Here is a 17,426-nt window from a genome sequence, read left to right on the forward strand (position 1 = left end):
TTTAATCAGATAACAGCTGTACTAGTTCAGAATGTTTTAGGATTGTATTAGCTGTAAGGCTGGCTTTTTAAGGCAAGGTAAGCACCTCTTGATCCCAAATAGATTAGATGCACAAAATGCCAGTTGGACTTCCAAAAGCTTTCCCAAGGCATTTGGGAATGTTACACTATTACTGGTGACCTAAGATTAGGACTTGCTAAGCAGAGGGAGAGTGTTTTTTAATTTGCTGTGAGGATGCCGTCATATTTTGCACAAAGAGGTGCTTATAAACCTAACAAGGTAGCCTTTGTGCGAGTCTACAGCACTCACCTTGAGCTGAGGCCTGACTTTTGTTTTCACTTGAACACTTCTGTCTCCTACCTACCACCTGCTGATTACCACAAAACAGTCTTACTGTTCAGGTATGTCCATTATTAATGCCTAGAAAATCACGTAATTTAGGTATTTTTGTTAAAAATGTAACAGGGAAGGTACAGTAGGTTACAGAAAGCATTTGCTTTACTAACCCAGTGTTTGTGGAATCTGGAGGTGTCCCTGATTTTCAGCTTATATGGAGCAATTTTTAACATATTTACTTTCTAAAGTTGACAGAAACATCTTCCCGGTATGCAAGAAAGATTTCTGGTACTACAGCCCTGCAGGAGGCATTGAAGGAGAAGCAGCAGCACATTGAACAGCTCCTGGCAGAAAGGGACTTGGAGAGGGCAGAAGTTGCTAAAGCAACCAGTCACGTAGGAGAAATAGAGCAGGAATTAGCACTTGTTCGAGATGGACATGATCGGGTAAGAGCACTGTTGCTGTTCTTGAAATAGAAGATATAAAGCAATGGACTTAATTCCCCAAACTGCGTTGCCTTATTGAAGAGCTCGAGAAGTAAGAAATGGCATTCTAAAACGTAACTATGAGCAGCTATTCCTTGAGGAGGCTTCGCTTTTATAAGAATAGTAAATCTGTTTCACCCTGCTCTGGTTGAACTTGCCTGCATCTCAGCACGTGATGGCTATCTACTAGTGTGCGTGGATCGAAACGTGGTCATATTCTTGCCATGGAGCTATCTCTTTACCAAATCACAATTACTTAGATATAACTTGAGCTATATAACTTGAGTTAAACTTATGGATTGCCCCATTTACCTACTATATTTTATTCTTGTTGCTGCCTATTAGCATGTACTGGAGATGGAAGCCAAAATGGACCAGCTACGAGCTATGGTGGAGGCTGCTGATAGGGAGAAAGTGGAGCTTCTCAATCAGCTTGAGGAAGAGAAAAGGTGACCCCAAAATGGCTTCATTTGTGCTTTCTGTTAAGAAAAAGTTTTTATTAAAGTGACTTTCAAATATGAAACACATTTCAAATAATGTAGATGTGGGCATTCGGTCTGCAAAACTGTGTTACGGTTACTTTAAAATAATACTAAGAGAGAAATTATTTATTACAGCTGTAGCATTACAGCTGGTATAATACAGACAGTGAAAGCTATGCTGTGAGGAAATTAATATTTTTAGATTTTTTTGTGATTGAATGTCCCCTTTTAGACTGCTCAAGAAACAATCCAGGTGGAGACTGTAACTATCATTTTTGTTATTATAAACTATTGCTTATAGCCTTATTTTATGTAATGCATTCCTTTTAGTGTTGCCCTCTGTTGCCAAGGGTTTTATTTCTACTCATATCAAGTTGATAAATTGTCCTTGAAGTCCTTGAAACACACATTTTCCACTTCAAAGTGAAAGATTTGATAGTTCAATTTTCTAGGAGTGCTGAAATAGCAATAAATTATTCATGAGAGATCTAAGGCCTAAATTCCTATCAGCTGCATGCTTCTAGGGAGGGTCTGTCTCTTACAGAAAAGAACCATCAAATCCTTTAATGCCTTTTCTAATTGCCATTCTTAACCATTTGAGGAAAGGAACTGAGATTAACAGATGGATATGCACAGGCAAGGAAATAATCTGACGCAATGGTGGACTTTATAATTTGTACACCCCTATTTTAGAGGACCCACTCTAACTGAATTTGTAAAACAGTACATGGCAGATCTAGAATTGGTTGTATATATCCTACAAAGCAATAGAGTGCTTAAAAATAAAGAGGAAAAAAAAAAAAAAAAAAGGCAGCAGCTCCGTTTGCCTGGCCGTGGACATGTTGTCACTGATTGCCAGGTCAGTGGGGGTCTGCTTTGCTGCAGTCCTCGGTGGCCTTGAGCTCACCTTCAGCATGTTGCTAGGCAGCATCACCGTGTCCCTGCGTGTGCCTGCTGCCATTAGCCCAAGTGACATTTTGCAGCTAGAGAAATATTCCGTGGCTTCAGCAGTGTAGCGTTTCTCCTTCCTCCTAACCACTCTAGGATTCTTTATTTTGAAAGTTCTGTCATAAGCACTCAGTACAGTCTCAGCAGTGACTTGGAAGTCAAATAATCTTTAAACCTCTGTTTCTCAAAGCATAGGGGCGAGGCCCTCCTTCAGTACTAAGACGTGACAAATTCAAGTTCTTATTCTCCTTTATCTTTTCGACATCCATCACTTGGAATTCCCTTTGATGCAGTAAGCTTGTAGCAGTCATTTCTCCTTCTGTCAGCCCAATTGCAGACACGAGCAGCGTGCGTAACTCAAAGGAAAGAGGGCAGCCGGTCCTCTCCTTTGCCACATCTCGCTGTGCTGAGAGGAACAAAGAGAAAAGGAGAACATCTGGCTCTAACCTCCGCACTGGGGCACACCAGAGTCAGAGGAGGGAAGGAAAAAACAGTTATTTTAAGTCAGTTACTGGCTTCTCACTTCTAGGTGGTCATCCTAAAACGCCTGAAGAGGCAATACACGATGTATGTGTGTTGCATAAAAGGCTTTTAGTTTGTTTGTTTATTTTGATTTGTTTCCTTTGTTTCTTAACTAGAATACACCCAATATTAGATCAAGCTGTTCATTTAGATCACTGCTTGTGAATAGACACAAAATGTTGAAGGAAGGAGAGAAATTACGATAATTTAAGATTTTCTTTTTAGCTCATCAGAAAAAGCAACAAAATGCGTTCTTTACAGAGCTGCAGGAAGACCAGTGTCTGTCTTAGTGGGTTAAAGGCTTACCTTGTGAGAGAGATTTCTCCTTTCCTAATGCTTTTAATAGTTTGGTGATATAATCAGACTGATGTGACTATAGTTCTAATTTCTATCAAAAAGTGAGTTTAAAAGCATTTGCTTTCAAAGTTGTCTAAATTTTAATTAAATTGTGCCTACAGGAAAGTTGAAGACCTTCAGTTCCGTGTGGAAGAAGAATCCATTACCAAAGGAGATCTAGAGGTAAAAATTTCCAGCTTGGTAAACAGCACAGCACATTTAATAGGACATTGAAATGCAAACAGTTTAGATCAGCTGCACTCTTCTCTGGTAGAAAGAGTGTGGGAATGATTAATAGATGCAACAGGAATGATTAATAGGTGCAATAGTGGTTCAGGAGTATGCAAAGCACATGAAGGCAATTCCCAGTTCTGCAGTCCTTGGAACATTGACCAGGATTGCACCCTTAATTCAGTTAAGCCCTTTAGCAAGGGTTCTGCTGTGGAATGGCTGTGGTTGTTTAGCATAATCACAGTAAAAGTTTATTTTGTCCTATTTTATGTTAATTTGTGTTATATCTTACTAATGTTTCTGAAATTGCCTAGAAATAATCAAAAAGATTTTGAAGATAAAAGACTGACAATTAATATTAGTTTCTTTGTAATGAGTATGAAACACTAGTCCTATTTATCTTGGATTAGTCTTTTTGAATAATCCCGGTTTTCTTAGGGAAAACTCATTAACAAAGTGTTTTGTCATAAGTTGAATTTTACACCAAATCTAAACAGCAATTACTCTGTGCAATTTATTTTAATCTTTCTACTGTTTGTCTAGCTATAATGTGGGACATAAATGCAATATGCTATTACCAAGATTGGAGAATATATTTAATGAAGAATTTCTCTTGACTGTTTGAACACTGCCAGTTTTCATACCAATTTTAAAGCTAAAAAGCAAGATACATTTTAGTTGTTTTGCTCTGTTCTTGTTTAATCTGAAAAATACTAGCTGATTGCACAGCATCAAGAGTACAAATTTAACTGACTTGTGACCTGGTGAAACCTTAATGATTGAAAGTGCTAGCTTGATGGAAATGATTCATTTCATATAACATTTCTTTTATTTTAGTCTTCCATTCATTTAAAATTACCTATCTAGACTCTTCATAGAATGCTCCTTCTATTGTTTAGTCCATGCAAGTTTTAGTTTTTTATTTTTTGTTAAATCAGTTGATAGTCATGGCAAACCATATAAAGCTTGTGGTTTGTCTAGCTGCATAACTTAAATTTTAAACTGAATTCAATATAATGATATATGTCCTATTGCTTGTGTTGGAATGATAGTGCTAAGTTTGCAGGTGAAATATTTTTATTTTTGTTTTTAATTTTACTGATAGCGAAAGAGGCAGATTTCGGAAGATCCAGAAAATGTAAGAGGGCACTTCAATGTGCAGAGACATCCCATGTTAACAGATTGTGTACAGAAAATGCTTATACTTATTCACTAACTGCATAATCTGTTATTGAAACATTGACTCTAGTATCTGTGTGCATGTTGCTTTCAGAGCAATTACAACATTTATCAAAAAGAATGTGTGTAATGACTAAACATTGTAATCCCCATTAACTGGAGAGAGGGCAAATATGTCATCATAAGAATTCTTTAGTGTCAAAAACTTTGCAACTAATTGAAGAGCATAGGAACTTGTAGAAAATGACCATCTTAAAAATCTTCCATTTAAATGCAGGATTTTGTTTGCTTTCTTCACAAAATCCTGTGTGCTTTCCTATGAGCTCCCATTGCTGTTCAATAGATGCAATTTGTAGTTAGATGATTAGTTTTTCTTGAGTTTAAAAAATAAATAAGTAAATCTGGAATATTTCCAGCATCTCCCCCCGCTTTATTTTTTTCCCATGAAATGCCAAGTGGAGTGTTTTTTTTTGTTTGTTTGTTTGTTTTTTAAGTCTTAAGAGTTAGTGGGCCAAACTATCTTGTTTTTTACTAAATATGTAGCTTCTCCCTGAATTATGTAGGAAAAACATATGTTACTGGTTGATAGAAATTGCTTTAAAAGAAATTAAAACAGCCCTGTCTCTTCCATAATTAGCAATAATGGAATTCAAAAGCCCTCTCTTTTTGATTGGATTCAGGAAAATTTATCCCATGCTGCCTCCTCTGCTGCATCCCCAGCCAAGATAGGAAGTTCTCAAGACTAAAACTGGTTTCCTGCTGTGCATTCTTAGGTGTTCCTTTTGCGAAGCTACTTCAGCGATCTGGGTCTCCTCTATTCTTCCAAATCAGGCTCACGGTGTGTTAGAAGTAAATCTGCATGTGCCCTTCCTTTCTTGTTTTGTGCACTCCTTGTTTAATCCTATCTCTGCTCCTGATTTTCCTATTCTAATTTTCCCGTAAATGGACATCTTCACTCTCTAAAGGAGAGAAGTGGGTGATCACTTAGTTTCAAAACTGTTATTATCTCAGCATGAAGGGACTTGAAGGTCTTCTTGCCCCTACCTAGAACTGATTATCAGCATTTATGGCTTCAGCACAATTTCACAGCTTGACCTATAGATGGAGAACGTAACTGTACATTCTTTTTGAAGTGAAAGAGCAGCTAGAATACACAAATGCTGAAAATGGTCGATAATTGATCTTTGATGCTGGGATTGAGTGGAATCCTTCAGGGTTCAAGCCAGCCTAAGGCTTGTCCCATTTCCCTGTCACTCTTCGTCTAACTGTGATGTTTTGGAAAAGGGATCTTGCTTCTCTGTTGTTTTTCTGTTGAAGTTTACAATCAAATTCTCTTCCTCTTTTTATCTTGCCCTTCAATCACTGATTTATTGTGCTCTGGGTTTTCTCTAAGAGGAGCTTATCCTTTAGACATTGCTCTAGATGATTAGGAAAGAAGATCGAGTGATTCAAAATTTTGCAGTGAATTTACTGTGTGGCAATAGGAGCCTGTCCTCTGGAAATCAGACTTTTATAAAGGGTAATTCCCCCATCTCCTAAATGGTGAAAAGAGTAGCCAGCAAAGATCTTCACCTGTGGAGTTTTTATTTTAGCTTCTATTTCCATTTTGATATAATTTGTTTTTATTTGCAATGCATAGGAAATGGAATTTAAAAACATCAGCAATCAGTGCTGGTATTTCTGAATTTTGTAGTATTAAAGGAATGTCTGCAAAATTAATAATGAATAGTGTTTTATTGTTTATGTAGTGTAGAAAATCTTAAGGCAGCATATTTTGCAAAGTGATATGAGGAGAATTCTTTGGGTGTCAGATTTGGGTTATGTTGTTTTAAGAAAATGCAGTGAGGAAGGCATCATTTTATTTTAAGATTTTAAATAATCTTAAAATGTTTCTGAGACTTAAGATTTTTTTTTGTGGATCAGAAATAACTAACCAGTGCAAGCGATGGGACTGAGTTATACCCACTTTTCTTTTAAACAACCACTATTTAAAATTATATTTCTCTTGGGGTATTTCAGTTGTTAAAGGCTGCTTGAGGTAAAATGCAATATTCCAAGTTTAGTTTTCCTGTCCCCTGCAAATGTACTCTGAAGATCTTTCACTGATAGAGAAACACATCTGCCATGGATTCCAAAAACTGAATCGCTCCACGGAGCAAATTGGAATGATTATGGAATTTTGTATTTTAGATCTAATAGCTGTACAGTGAAAACACTCAACTGTTTTCAGCAAGAGATGTTAAAATCAAAACACACCTACCTACAACTCTGCAACAGCACCAGATGTCTGCATTCTTTTGGGAACAAAAACTTTCATGCCGTTGGAATGGAATTCTGTTCTTGGAGAAAACCAGGCTTGAGCGAAGCAGGAGCCTCATCCCCATCTCGCGCTGCAGAGACTGGGTGATCTCTCCCCTGCAGTGGCTGGTTCGGAGGCAGTCGTAGTCAGCTCGTTGCTCTTTATATGACACTAATGCAGGGACTTCACACTGTCCTATTGCAAAGCCCAGAGAAGCAGCAGTGTCCTGCCAGCCTGTGGCCTTGGTAGCTCTGGGGCTTTGGTAGCATCTGTGCATCTCCCATCTCTTTGGATTCTTTCTGTCTAGTGTTTAGTGGGTGGCTTGTTTCGGTTGATGGACTCTCATGAAGAACAGCTCTTGGGGTTCTGAGGTTTCCTAACATTTTACTCTGTTTTGTGGTAAAGTAATTGCTGCAACTGAACTTTGAGGAGCTTTATCAAGAGATGCATGCAACTTCTTGGGCTAAGAAATGCATTTTGGCCTAACCAGCCAGAACGTCATTGTCTTTCTGGAGATCTCTTACTCTTGATGTGGATAAGCACTGAAAAGCTGGCCTTTCTGGAAAACCTACTGTGAAACAACAGTAGACTTCTATAATCCTTTCAATTTGGATGATTACTTTCAAATTACATTGACCTATCAGTTCAGATTGGTGCAATATTCAGATCTTTCCATTTCAGAAATGTGTGACACCTAGTTCTTGTATTGTATAGTCCTTTTTTCTCTTTCTCTTCTTTTCTTGCATTTTTTTTTCTTTTTTTCTCTCTCTCTCACCACCCCGCAGCCTCAGAGGTGCTAAGTCAGATCTGGACTAACTACTAGACTTTCCCTGCATCTTTCACCCTCCAAGCTGCCTTGCAGGCCCCTGGGATCCTGGGTATCGAGCTTACTGATACTCCGTGTTCTTGCTAAAAATTCTACCCATCTTTTAAAGCAAAAGATAGAAAGCACCTGCTTGCTTAGTTTTGCGGGCTTCCTACTTCTCCTTAGGAAAACAAGGCCTCTGAGAATTATGAAGATCTTAAATTTCTTTTTTTACTTCTACGCTTCGTTCAGTGTGATTAGACTCTGGTAATTATAGAGCAACCAAACTGATTCACTTGTTTTCCTACTTTTGGAGAATTTCACTTCTTTCTTGCTTTCATTCTGGAGCAAGAGGGGAACAGCTAGGAGGGTTCTGCAGTTACAGGCAGCCAGGTCCTTTATTTCTATTGAAAAAGTTCATGTCCCAGTGAAAAATGAACCTTCATGTTCCCAGGATGTGACCAAAAGGATTTTTATGGCTGAGACTTGAGATACAGCTGCTACTGTAAAAGAATGGTTATAAGTCATCACATGAGCTTCAGTGGTAAACTTTCATCCCTAGTTCGTAATTAAATCCTTAAAAATATAGGCCCATTATATAGAGGAAAAAACATTAGTGAAATGACAAGAAAAGGGACGAATCATCCTGTTAGAACAGATGTATATATTTTTTCCATAACTTTTCTAATTTGTGCTGAAAACTTCATGTACTGATAAATAACTTCTACTCGGCTGCATGAAACTTTTTTTTGTCCATATTTCTTCTTGTTTGTGGGTTTTGTTTTTTTTTTTCCATGTCAGTCAATTTACACTTTCAGTCCATCTTTCTCATCCATCCATAGCATTTCCCTGTTCATTTTATCCACTGCATCCTCTCTGCTCATCATCGGTAGAAGATTCTGGCAGCACGGCCTGCATGTGGCTACCTCCTCTTGTGCTGGCATGTGATGGTGGCACCGTTGTGTTCTCTTCCTTTCCCTTTTTACTAACAGACGCAGACCAAACTGGAGCATGCCCGCATTAAGGAGCTTGAACAGAGCCTGCTCTTTGAAAAGACCAAAGCTGACAAACTCCAGAGGGAGTTAGAAGACACTAGGGTAATGGTTTTCACTATTTAAATAACAAGACTCATTTGTGTTTTGGAGGATTTTTGATGACACTGTCTGCTGGGTATAAAACATGCCAAAAGAGCTCCTTGCTTCTGCAGTGATCAGTGCACGCTATCAGTGTAGCTGGAACACATCTAAAACTAGCATTAACTTTGAGCTTTGGTAGAATGCGTGTGTGTGTTTGTGTATGTGTACGTATTTCTTCAGAAGACTTCAGGTAAGATGATTTCAAGTTGCAAAAATAACACTTGAATGCACGTGAAAAGCAGCAAATGGAACTGTGATGTAAAGAACGATTAATTAATGATTAATTTTTAGAAGTAACAAAGTCCAGCAAAGAAGAAAGATTCACATCTTTATGCAGATATATCTTTGTGTTTGCACAAATTCAGTATTTCTGGGCTGTATTTGATTTCTGAAACTTTAAGAAATGACTGTATTGCTTTGCTGAACCATGATTTCCAGTGGCTTTCCAGCTGACTAGCTGATGTAACATCAGTTATCTTTCTCTTGAAAGAACTCACTAGTGAGTTAATTTTGGCTTGAGGTCACTTATTAGACACTTTAGACAGGTCCTTGCTGTTGCCCATAAAATCCAAACACTGCAGGACTTCCTTAGCTGTATGGAACTAGACAAAAAAAGGACAAATGCTTGTCCTATGTATTGAAGGTGATGAAGCAAAATGGTAAAAGAATGCTAAAAGATGCTTTCTTTTAACATCTCTGTTGCATTTGAGTTTCAATATTGAAATACTTGTATCATGTAGTAAGGAAATTTCCTGTGCTCACAGTCCCACAGCTGGGGGCTTATTTATTGGGAATCCTAATGCTTGTAGGGAATCTCTGATTTGGGGAGAAGAGGATGATTGTTTCGTTGTGCAAGTAAGAGACCTTGATTCTGCATAAGCAAATTAGAGACAAATGTGGGTCACACTGCTGACATCCAGCCAAACTATTTAGCATCCTTAAAGGGAAGATGGGAGGAAGGGACTTGTAGCTCTAGGAAGAAATTTTCACCTTTAGGAAGAGTTTGCTAATAACGTTATATATTGAATGTACTATTTTCTTGGTATTACCGGACATCTCAAGAGGATCAAATAGCCCCCATAATTATCAAGATAATTTATATTGTACCAGAAACTGATAGCTTCAGTCAGGTCTGGTTATGTAAAGGGAATTTAGGTCATAGCTAATGGAAGGCCGTTATTTCAGTGTCCTTTGTCCTATATTCTTTACGTGTAAACACACGTCCGTATTACTTCAAGATGCCCTGTTCTTGCTCTGTGAAACTCATAGACAGGAAGCACCCAATAATGTAATAGATAACCAAGGCTGCAGCCTTCAGGCTTGGGTGTCAGGATGTTTACTGAAAACCTGCACATCCGCTTCCAGGGACAAGGAATCAGGCAGCCTCTCAACATGAAGCAATGCAGGAGAAATAAGCCACTCATTTCTGTGTGGTACATTTTATAATATAAATCTATTAAGATCACTCGATATGTGAAGGCATGAATTTTTTTGTGCTGTTTTCTGAAATTAACAACTTCTTTGCATTGCAAGGTGCTTTTTCTGATTTCTGCATTGTATCTTCATTTTAGAAGAAAAGTTAATACTTTTTTTCCAAAGTAAGAAGTCGTTGTAACTTCTTCAGACTTCTAAAGCACAGGATTCGGCTGAAAGAAATGCTGCAATTCTCTGCTTCTGCATCAGCAATGTTTTTTTATGAAACGTTTTACCATTTTCCTTTTTTTCCAAAGCAAACACCCCTTGAGAGAGGGTTAGTTCTCTACACTTACCTCTCTTCTGTTGTGGCAGAGTCAGCTAATGCTTTGTAGCTATACAGTCAATAGTGTCATATTCAATATCGTTACTTACTTATTTGTACAAAATGTTGCTTCTTTTAGTCATTGCATAAAGGCAATGAAATTATCCACTGCTCACTCTAGATAACACTTGTGAAGTTTCCTTGTTTATTCTAGCCACTTAATTAGGGAGCTGAAGAATGTTGGCTCTTTTGTCTAGGTCAGAAAAAAACTTTGAATATGTATCGTAGTGTATACAGCTGATGGCATCTTGAAAAAACTTGCATGTTCACACAAACATGCAAACAGTTTTTGAGGGTTGGGTAGGGATGCATATTGTCAAACCAAGTAAGTGCTCTATAGGAAATACATTTTGAAGAGCAATTGCAGGTAAGTAATATCTTTTTTTAGGGTGCTGATAAAATCAGGAGGCTGAAACAGCCACAGTTGTGGTTGCTTAGTGTGCTTTTGGCATACTATTGTTTTCTTTTTCAGAGATAACAATGGAGTAGATACAGAATGACTTTCATAGAATTTGTATGCTAAAAATATGCTTGTATTTTCTCAGGCAGTCTCATAGCTAGGATTAGATGAATTTGGAAGCAACTATTGCAACAAATACAAACCTCAGTTCTCCTTTCTCTTTTTTTAGTCTGCATTAAAATGCTTCTGAAAAGACTTGTTAAATGCTCACAGTGTACATGAGTGCAAGCTTTCGCTTAACAACTCATTATTTCTAAATAACTTTAGAAAAGTATTTTAAATTCCATCTTTAATATATGTAATTTTAAAATGTAATTTGTATATAATACAAAGATATTCTGTTTGTATATACTCTTACCTTTTTAAGCAACACTTTACAAATAAATGAAACAAGTTGGTCTTGTTTCACTTCCTTCTAAGTAAAGACAGTATTTGCTTTTATTTAAGGTTTCTTTAGTATTTCCGTAGCAATAAAGAGTTGACATTAAAACTCAAAGATATTATATTCTAGAATATTGATAAGAATACATTAATGAGGTTTGTTTGCAATAACTGGTGATCTCTTTTGATTGAGCTCTTAGTGTCTTCATATGTTAAATATATGTATTGTAATTTTTCCTTTTTTTCCTCAAAATACTGTTAACCATAGGTGGCCACAGTATCAGAAAAATCTCGCATCATGGAACTAGAAAGAGATCTAGCATTGCGCGTGAAGGAAGTAGCTGAGCTTCGAGGGAGATTAGAGTCTAGTAAACCCATTGATGATGTGGACACTTCTCTTTCATTGCTACAAGAAATAAGTTCTCTGCAAGAAAAAATGGCAGAAATTAGTAAGGAGCATCAGAATGAGATGAATTCCATGAAAGAGAAGTTTGGAATGAGTGAAGAAGCTCTACAGAAGGAGATCAAATCACTTTCAGCTTCAAATGAGAGAATGGCAAAAGAAAACGAGTCCTTGAAAATCAAGCTTGATCATGCCAACAAGGAAAACTCAGATGTAATAGAACTGTGGAAATCAAAGCTGGAGTCTGCAATTGCCTCCCATCAACAAGCAATGGAAGAACTAAAAGTTTCTTTCAGCAAAGGTGTAGGAGCTCAGACAGCAGAATTTGCAGAGTTAAAGACTCAAATTGAGAAAAATAAATTAGACTATGAAAATGAAATGTCCAGTTTGAAGCTGAAGCAGGAAAATGAAAAATCTCATTACCTAAAAGAGATTGAAGCATTGAAAGCAAAGCTATTGGCAGTGACAGAGGAGAAAGAGCAAAGCCTGGAAAACTTGAAGACCAAACTGGAAAGTGTGGAAGATCAACATCTAGTAGAAATGGAAGACACTTTAAACAAATTACAGGAAGCTGAAATAAAGGTAAAGGAGCTAGAGGTACTGCAAGCCAAGTGCAATGAACAAACCAAGGTTATTGATAGTCTTACACCACAGATCAAAGCTGCTGAAGAAAAGCTTTTGGACCTTGCTGCACTTGAAAAAGCCAATTCTGAAGGTAAATTGGAAATCCAGAAACTTAGCAAGCAGCTTGAGGCAGCTGAGAAACAAATACAGGATTTAGAGACTGAAAAGGTTGATGGAAGTAGCAAGGTTTGTATCAACATCCATCTTTTAGTTTTATTTTATTTTATTTTATTTTTACATTTGTGCTGTTTTAACCTGCTATAGCCAACTCATCACAGAGGACAAATGCATTTTTAAATGTGTATCTTATTACCATCTGAGAAGGTTTAGAGAAAGTGCTAAGTGGGTCAGTAGCTCTAAGCAGCTATTGTTCTTGCACAGTCCTCGGTCCAGACCACTTGGCACCCAAAAAAAGAAAGTTTCTGCACTTTTTTGATGCAAGATTATGTGCGAAAAGCTGTGCGTTATGAACGTTCATTTGTTGGTGTACTGGGGAGGAAAAAATGTTATTCTATCACTGCAGCTAGGAATAAAAGTGCTAAGATTTCATTTTTTCCCTGCACCCAACCTTTGTTCATGACAGGTCATGAGCAGCTAGAAGCATTGAGAAGGTAATTGGAAGTAGCTTTCCTAAACTGTTCGCAGATGGTGCCAAAGTACTAGATTTTCATGGACCTCTGGCCCAGTTTTTAGAATTCATGATGAGTTTCTGCACCACCTGTGGGTGATGCAGAAAAATAACATGTATATATGTAGCCAGTTGATGCGTAAATGCTAAATGTATCAGTTTAAAAACAAAAAAATCAGAACATTAAAGTACCTATAATATTAACCAACTAATATCATAATTACACTTGGAAATACTTCAAAATATCTGCCATTAAATAAAATTCTCTAAATTTTACCTATTATTTCAAACATATTCCAGAAGAAATGCTGTGATGTAGCCATCAATGGAGATCAACATCTTTCAATTAACCCATCATGTTTTTTTCTGTCAGTTTTTGTTGTTTTTTTTTTTTCCATCTTACTGTAGTTTTAACATTGTAGTTATTTCCTTCAGATTCAACTTTTGATTTCCCCATTTTTCCATTCATGTTTGTAATTTTATTTTACTCCATTTAATCATCTTTGTTAGGCTAGTAATCTGGCCAAAGAACTGCAGGGCAAAGATCAAAAACTTCTAGACCTTGAGAAAAACTTGAGTGCAGTAAATCAAGTTAAGGATTCTTTGGAAAAAGAGCTTCACATTTTGGTGAGTAATACTTAAAAATTTTGACTTTATCTTTTGGATTTTGCTTTTCATGGTAAGAGTATAATAGAAATCTGAAGACCAGTCACACATTCACCATTCCGTTAGGCTCTTCCTAACACACTTCTTTGATTCAAGAAGGAAATGGAAGGTCTCATTACTAGTAGGATCCAGTTTCAGAATGAGAATAGTGTTACAGTTACCTTGGTTATCAGATGTTTTGCCCAAACAGGACTCGGCTGTTACAGATATCAAATAAAACATTAAGCCAGATCAAGAGCAGCATGCAGCATAAAATTAGTCCACTTGTAAAGGAACCTGTGGAGACCTTTAGGATCTGTTATATGAATTAAGGCTTGCATTAGGCATGAGTTGCAAATGGGGTTTGATGTTTCTCTTTTTGCAAATTTAGTTGTTTGCAATTGCAGTTGGATACGATTCTCCTGTGAAATTACACCAGAGTTAGAAACAAAGTGTTACTACTTAAGTTTTAATGTTCATGTCCTAATATTTTCCACAGCCATAGTAACTGTTTGAAGTTGATTGATGAGTCTTACTTATCATCTTCAGTATCCCACCTTTTCTTTACAGTCTAGCACCACCTCTTCCTGCTGGTAAGGCTGGAAAATACTGGTATGAGATTGATCACAGGGCTGCAGATGCCCACGACTGCCTTGGAACAGTGTGGATAGCTTCTTAAATTGAGAGGCCCTGAAACCCTGTTCCAAATGAAAGTTCAGAGACTTGCTTTCAATCCAGACAGGGGGAAAAAAAATGTTTGCTATATGTTGCCGAATATATCTGTGCTAAACTGTAATTCAAGACCTTGAAATCTTTTCTGTTAGGAGTGAAGATAGATCTATTTTGTGCATGAAAAGCACTTAATGCAAATGGAGTGGTACAGTTATACCGGCTGTCACTGCCAAACCTTACCTTAGGTTTTTATCTGTTTTCAGAAGGACAAGTTTACAAATGCAGCTGATGAAGCAGAAAATGTTCAAAAAACTATGCAAGGTATGTCTCTTGCTAAAGTAAAGAAAGAACTAAAAAAGTACAGAAAATAAATACTGCAAAAGTTTTTTTGTGTGCTTTTAGATTTACACATGGCAAAACTTCAGTATTTTTTCAGCAACTAGGAAGAGGATTATCTGCAGCCTCTTTTTGAGAGTAATATGCCTTGGCAAGGAGTAGTTTGACTCTGATTACTAACTTCATCTTCAAAATTTTGCTTCCTTAGAAACAATAAAAAAACTAAGCCAAAAAGAAGAGCAGTTTGCACTCATGTCTTCAGAACTGGAACAGCTGAGGTCTAGTATGACAGGTAAGGAAGTAATAAAATGGAATGTTTTGAAATATGCATCAGCTTTGTGCTTTTATGTGGCCTTCTACTCAGCTCACCATGTTGGAGTTCTTAACGCTTTCACAAATACATACATTTTACTTCCAAAAAAATCCTCCTTTCTAGGCAGAAAGTATCTTAATGAACATACTGGCTGAATTATTGCTTTCACATAGCAACAAAATCATGTTGTGATAATGGCCCAGTGCTAGAGGAAGGCTTGGAACTGAAGTATTGCAAGTTTTTAAGATGGTTTAATTCACAGCAGTGTTGTACATAAATTGAGATTTATTTTGAAGGACATCAAAAAGATTCTAAACTTGTTTGGTTGTCAACTTCTCAACATGTGTCAGCTTTTTATGGCCTACAACCTAAAGCTTATTGAATAATTTCTGAAAGAAAGAAGTCTTGACCAGTTGCTTTTCTGGTGTGTCCTAAGAGTTCTTCACGTATCCTACAGCTCACAATGCCAAGTCCAAAACTGATTGTGATTTTTAATTTTAGAGATTGAATTTGCAAGACTTTTAGCATCAAGATTATGCTCTTTATAATCCTTTGCAGTCATCTAGCTATTTTGTGCATGCTATTTCTCTTAAATTTACTATACTACTAACCTTTGACTTCCTCAGTTTTGGAGAAGAAATTGAAGGAGAGAGAAGAAAGAGAGCAACAACTGACTGAAGCTAAAGTCAAACTTGAAAATGATATTGCAGAGATCATGAAGTCTTCAGGAGACAGCTCTGCCCAGCTTACAAAAATGAATGATGAGCTGCGCTTAAAAGAAAGGTATTTCACCACTGTTAGAACACTTTCACTCCTCCTTCACTCCTTACTTTCACAATTCTGTACTCTTATACTCCGCTCTTCTCATTTTATCCTTTTGTAAATAGCTGAACAAGATGTTCCTGAGTGTCACATTGTTATGACAATGAACTTCTATCAAAATAATCAAAATAGCCTCCTCAAAATGATTTGGAGAGACTTATTTTTAGAATTCTAAAATTTATGGAACACATGCTTTTTACTGTCTAGAGTAATTGAAAATTTTAATAATCTGGACTGTTTCTTGATTATGCTTACTAATTACTTGATTACCCGATCAGCTTGTTTAATTCTGATATGGAAAAGTCATGGTTCTCTTTCTTGACTTGTAAGGAGAATGTGTTTTGTTTCAAATAAAAGCAATCTGTAAAAAAGCTGTTTTTTAGCTTTACAAAACCCTGAACTGTGGAGACAAAGTAACTGTGGCAGCAGTGCTGCTCTGCGAACGCTTTGTCTCATTTGTATGTATTTAATTTAGCAGAACATTCTCTTTATGCTAAATAATTAAACCTCTCTTTTAATGTTTTGACAGATTATAGAACTTCAGCATAATTTTAAAGTGTCTTTCATCTGCATTTGTCATGCTATCGGCAAAAAGTAATGTTATTTCTTGGTCTTTTTAGACAGTTGGAACAAATACAACTTGAGCTTACAAAAGCAAATGAAAAGGCTGTTGAGCTTCAGGAAAATGTGGAGCAGACAACACAGAGAGCTGAGCAGAGTCAGCAAGAAACTCTCAAGATTCATCAAGCAGAAGTGAAGAAAATGCAGGATCAACTAATAGACTTGGTAAGAAGAACTCCAAAATAGCTAAGTGAAGAATACTGTAATGATACATCTCTAATTATATTCTAATTGTTTTATGTTGTGTCAGAAAAAGCAAATAGAGACTAGCCAAAATCAGTATAAGGATCTTGAGGCCAAGTACGAAAAAGAAACTTCTGAGATGATCACTAAACACCAGGCAGATATCAAGGGACTTGAGCAAAACTTGCTGGATGCAGAGGAGACGCTGAAGATTGCACAAAAGAAAAATAACGACTTGGAAACACAGGCTGTGGAGCTGAAGAAACAAGCAGAACTGGCCAAAGTATGTATACTTTGTTACTCTGCAAATAATTTCAAGTTTAATTCTTTCTGTTTCAATGAGTCACTCCTTTTTGTCTGGTTTCATTCTTTCGTTTTAAGTTTTTTGCAGTTTTTATTTTGTGAACTTTTCCAGAGAACATCAACAGTGGTTGAAGATTAACGCGGTCTTCTCCATGTTGCATTAAAACATCTCTGAGATACAGTTCTTTGAAGTTAACACTTTATGTTCGTAGATATTGGATTCAACACAATCATTTGGAGCTATATTTCATTGTTGGTGTTTAAATACATTAATTATAAATAAAATGTGGTATGAAATTTTCATTTAGAAGTGTTACACACCTAAAATTTTCCTCTGTCGTGTGATCCCATGTTATTTGCAACTATTTTGTATGTAGCTTCAATATTTGTCATGTTTTTCTTCCATTTCTTTGAACATCAAGGCTTGCTTTCATCCCTCATTATTTGCTATATTTTTTATGCTTTAGCAAAAGCATTA

At 36.8% G+C, this 17,426-nt stretch overlaps 1 protein-coding gene across 9 annotated transcripts in view; it reads left to right on the plus strand.

Moving 5' to 3' along the window:
* Positions 1-17,426, plus strand: part of CLIP1 (CAP-Gly domain containing linker protein 1) — a 65,129-nt gene that overhangs the window by 25,716 nt on the left and 21,987 nt on the right. For 4 of the 9 annotated variants that reach the window (XM_088525115.1, XM_088525121.1, XM_088525114.1 and 1 more), the window contains 12 exons: positions 585-782; positions 1,167-1,270; positions 3,232-3,292; positions 4,446-4,478; positions 8,616-8,720; positions 11,667-12,611; positions 13,564-13,680; positions 14,634-14,691; positions 14,915-14,998; positions 15,646-15,802; positions 16,462-16,627; positions 16,713-16,928. In XM_088525115.1, coding sequence (XP_088381241.1) covers positions 585-782; positions 1,167-1,270; positions 3,232-3,292; positions 4,446-4,478; positions 8,616-8,720; positions 11,667-12,611; positions 13,564-13,680; positions 14,634-14,691; positions 14,915-14,998; positions 15,646-15,802; positions 16,462-16,627; positions 16,713-16,928 — 2,244 coding nt within the window. The remainder of the gene's footprint in view (positions 1-584; positions 783-1,166; positions 1,271-3,231; positions 3,293-4,445; positions 4,479-8,615; positions 8,721-11,666; positions 12,612-13,563; positions 13,681-14,633; positions 14,692-14,914; positions 14,999-15,645; positions 15,803-16,461; positions 16,628-16,712; positions 16,929-17,426) is intronic. The other 5 variants (XM_088525117.1, XM_088525118.1, XM_088525123.1 and 2 more) reach the window with 3 other exon arrangements.

The sequence above is a fragment of the Tinamus guttatus genome, unplaced genomic scaffold, assembly GCF_059628265.1.
Source record: "Tinamus guttatus ecotype Peru unplaced genomic scaffold, ASM5962826v1 Tinamus_guttatus_pri_ptg000223l, whole genome shotgun sequence".
Classification (NCBI taxonomy): domain Eukaryota; kingdom Metazoa; phylum Chordata; class Aves; order Tinamiformes; family Tinamidae; genus Tinamus; species Tinamus guttatus.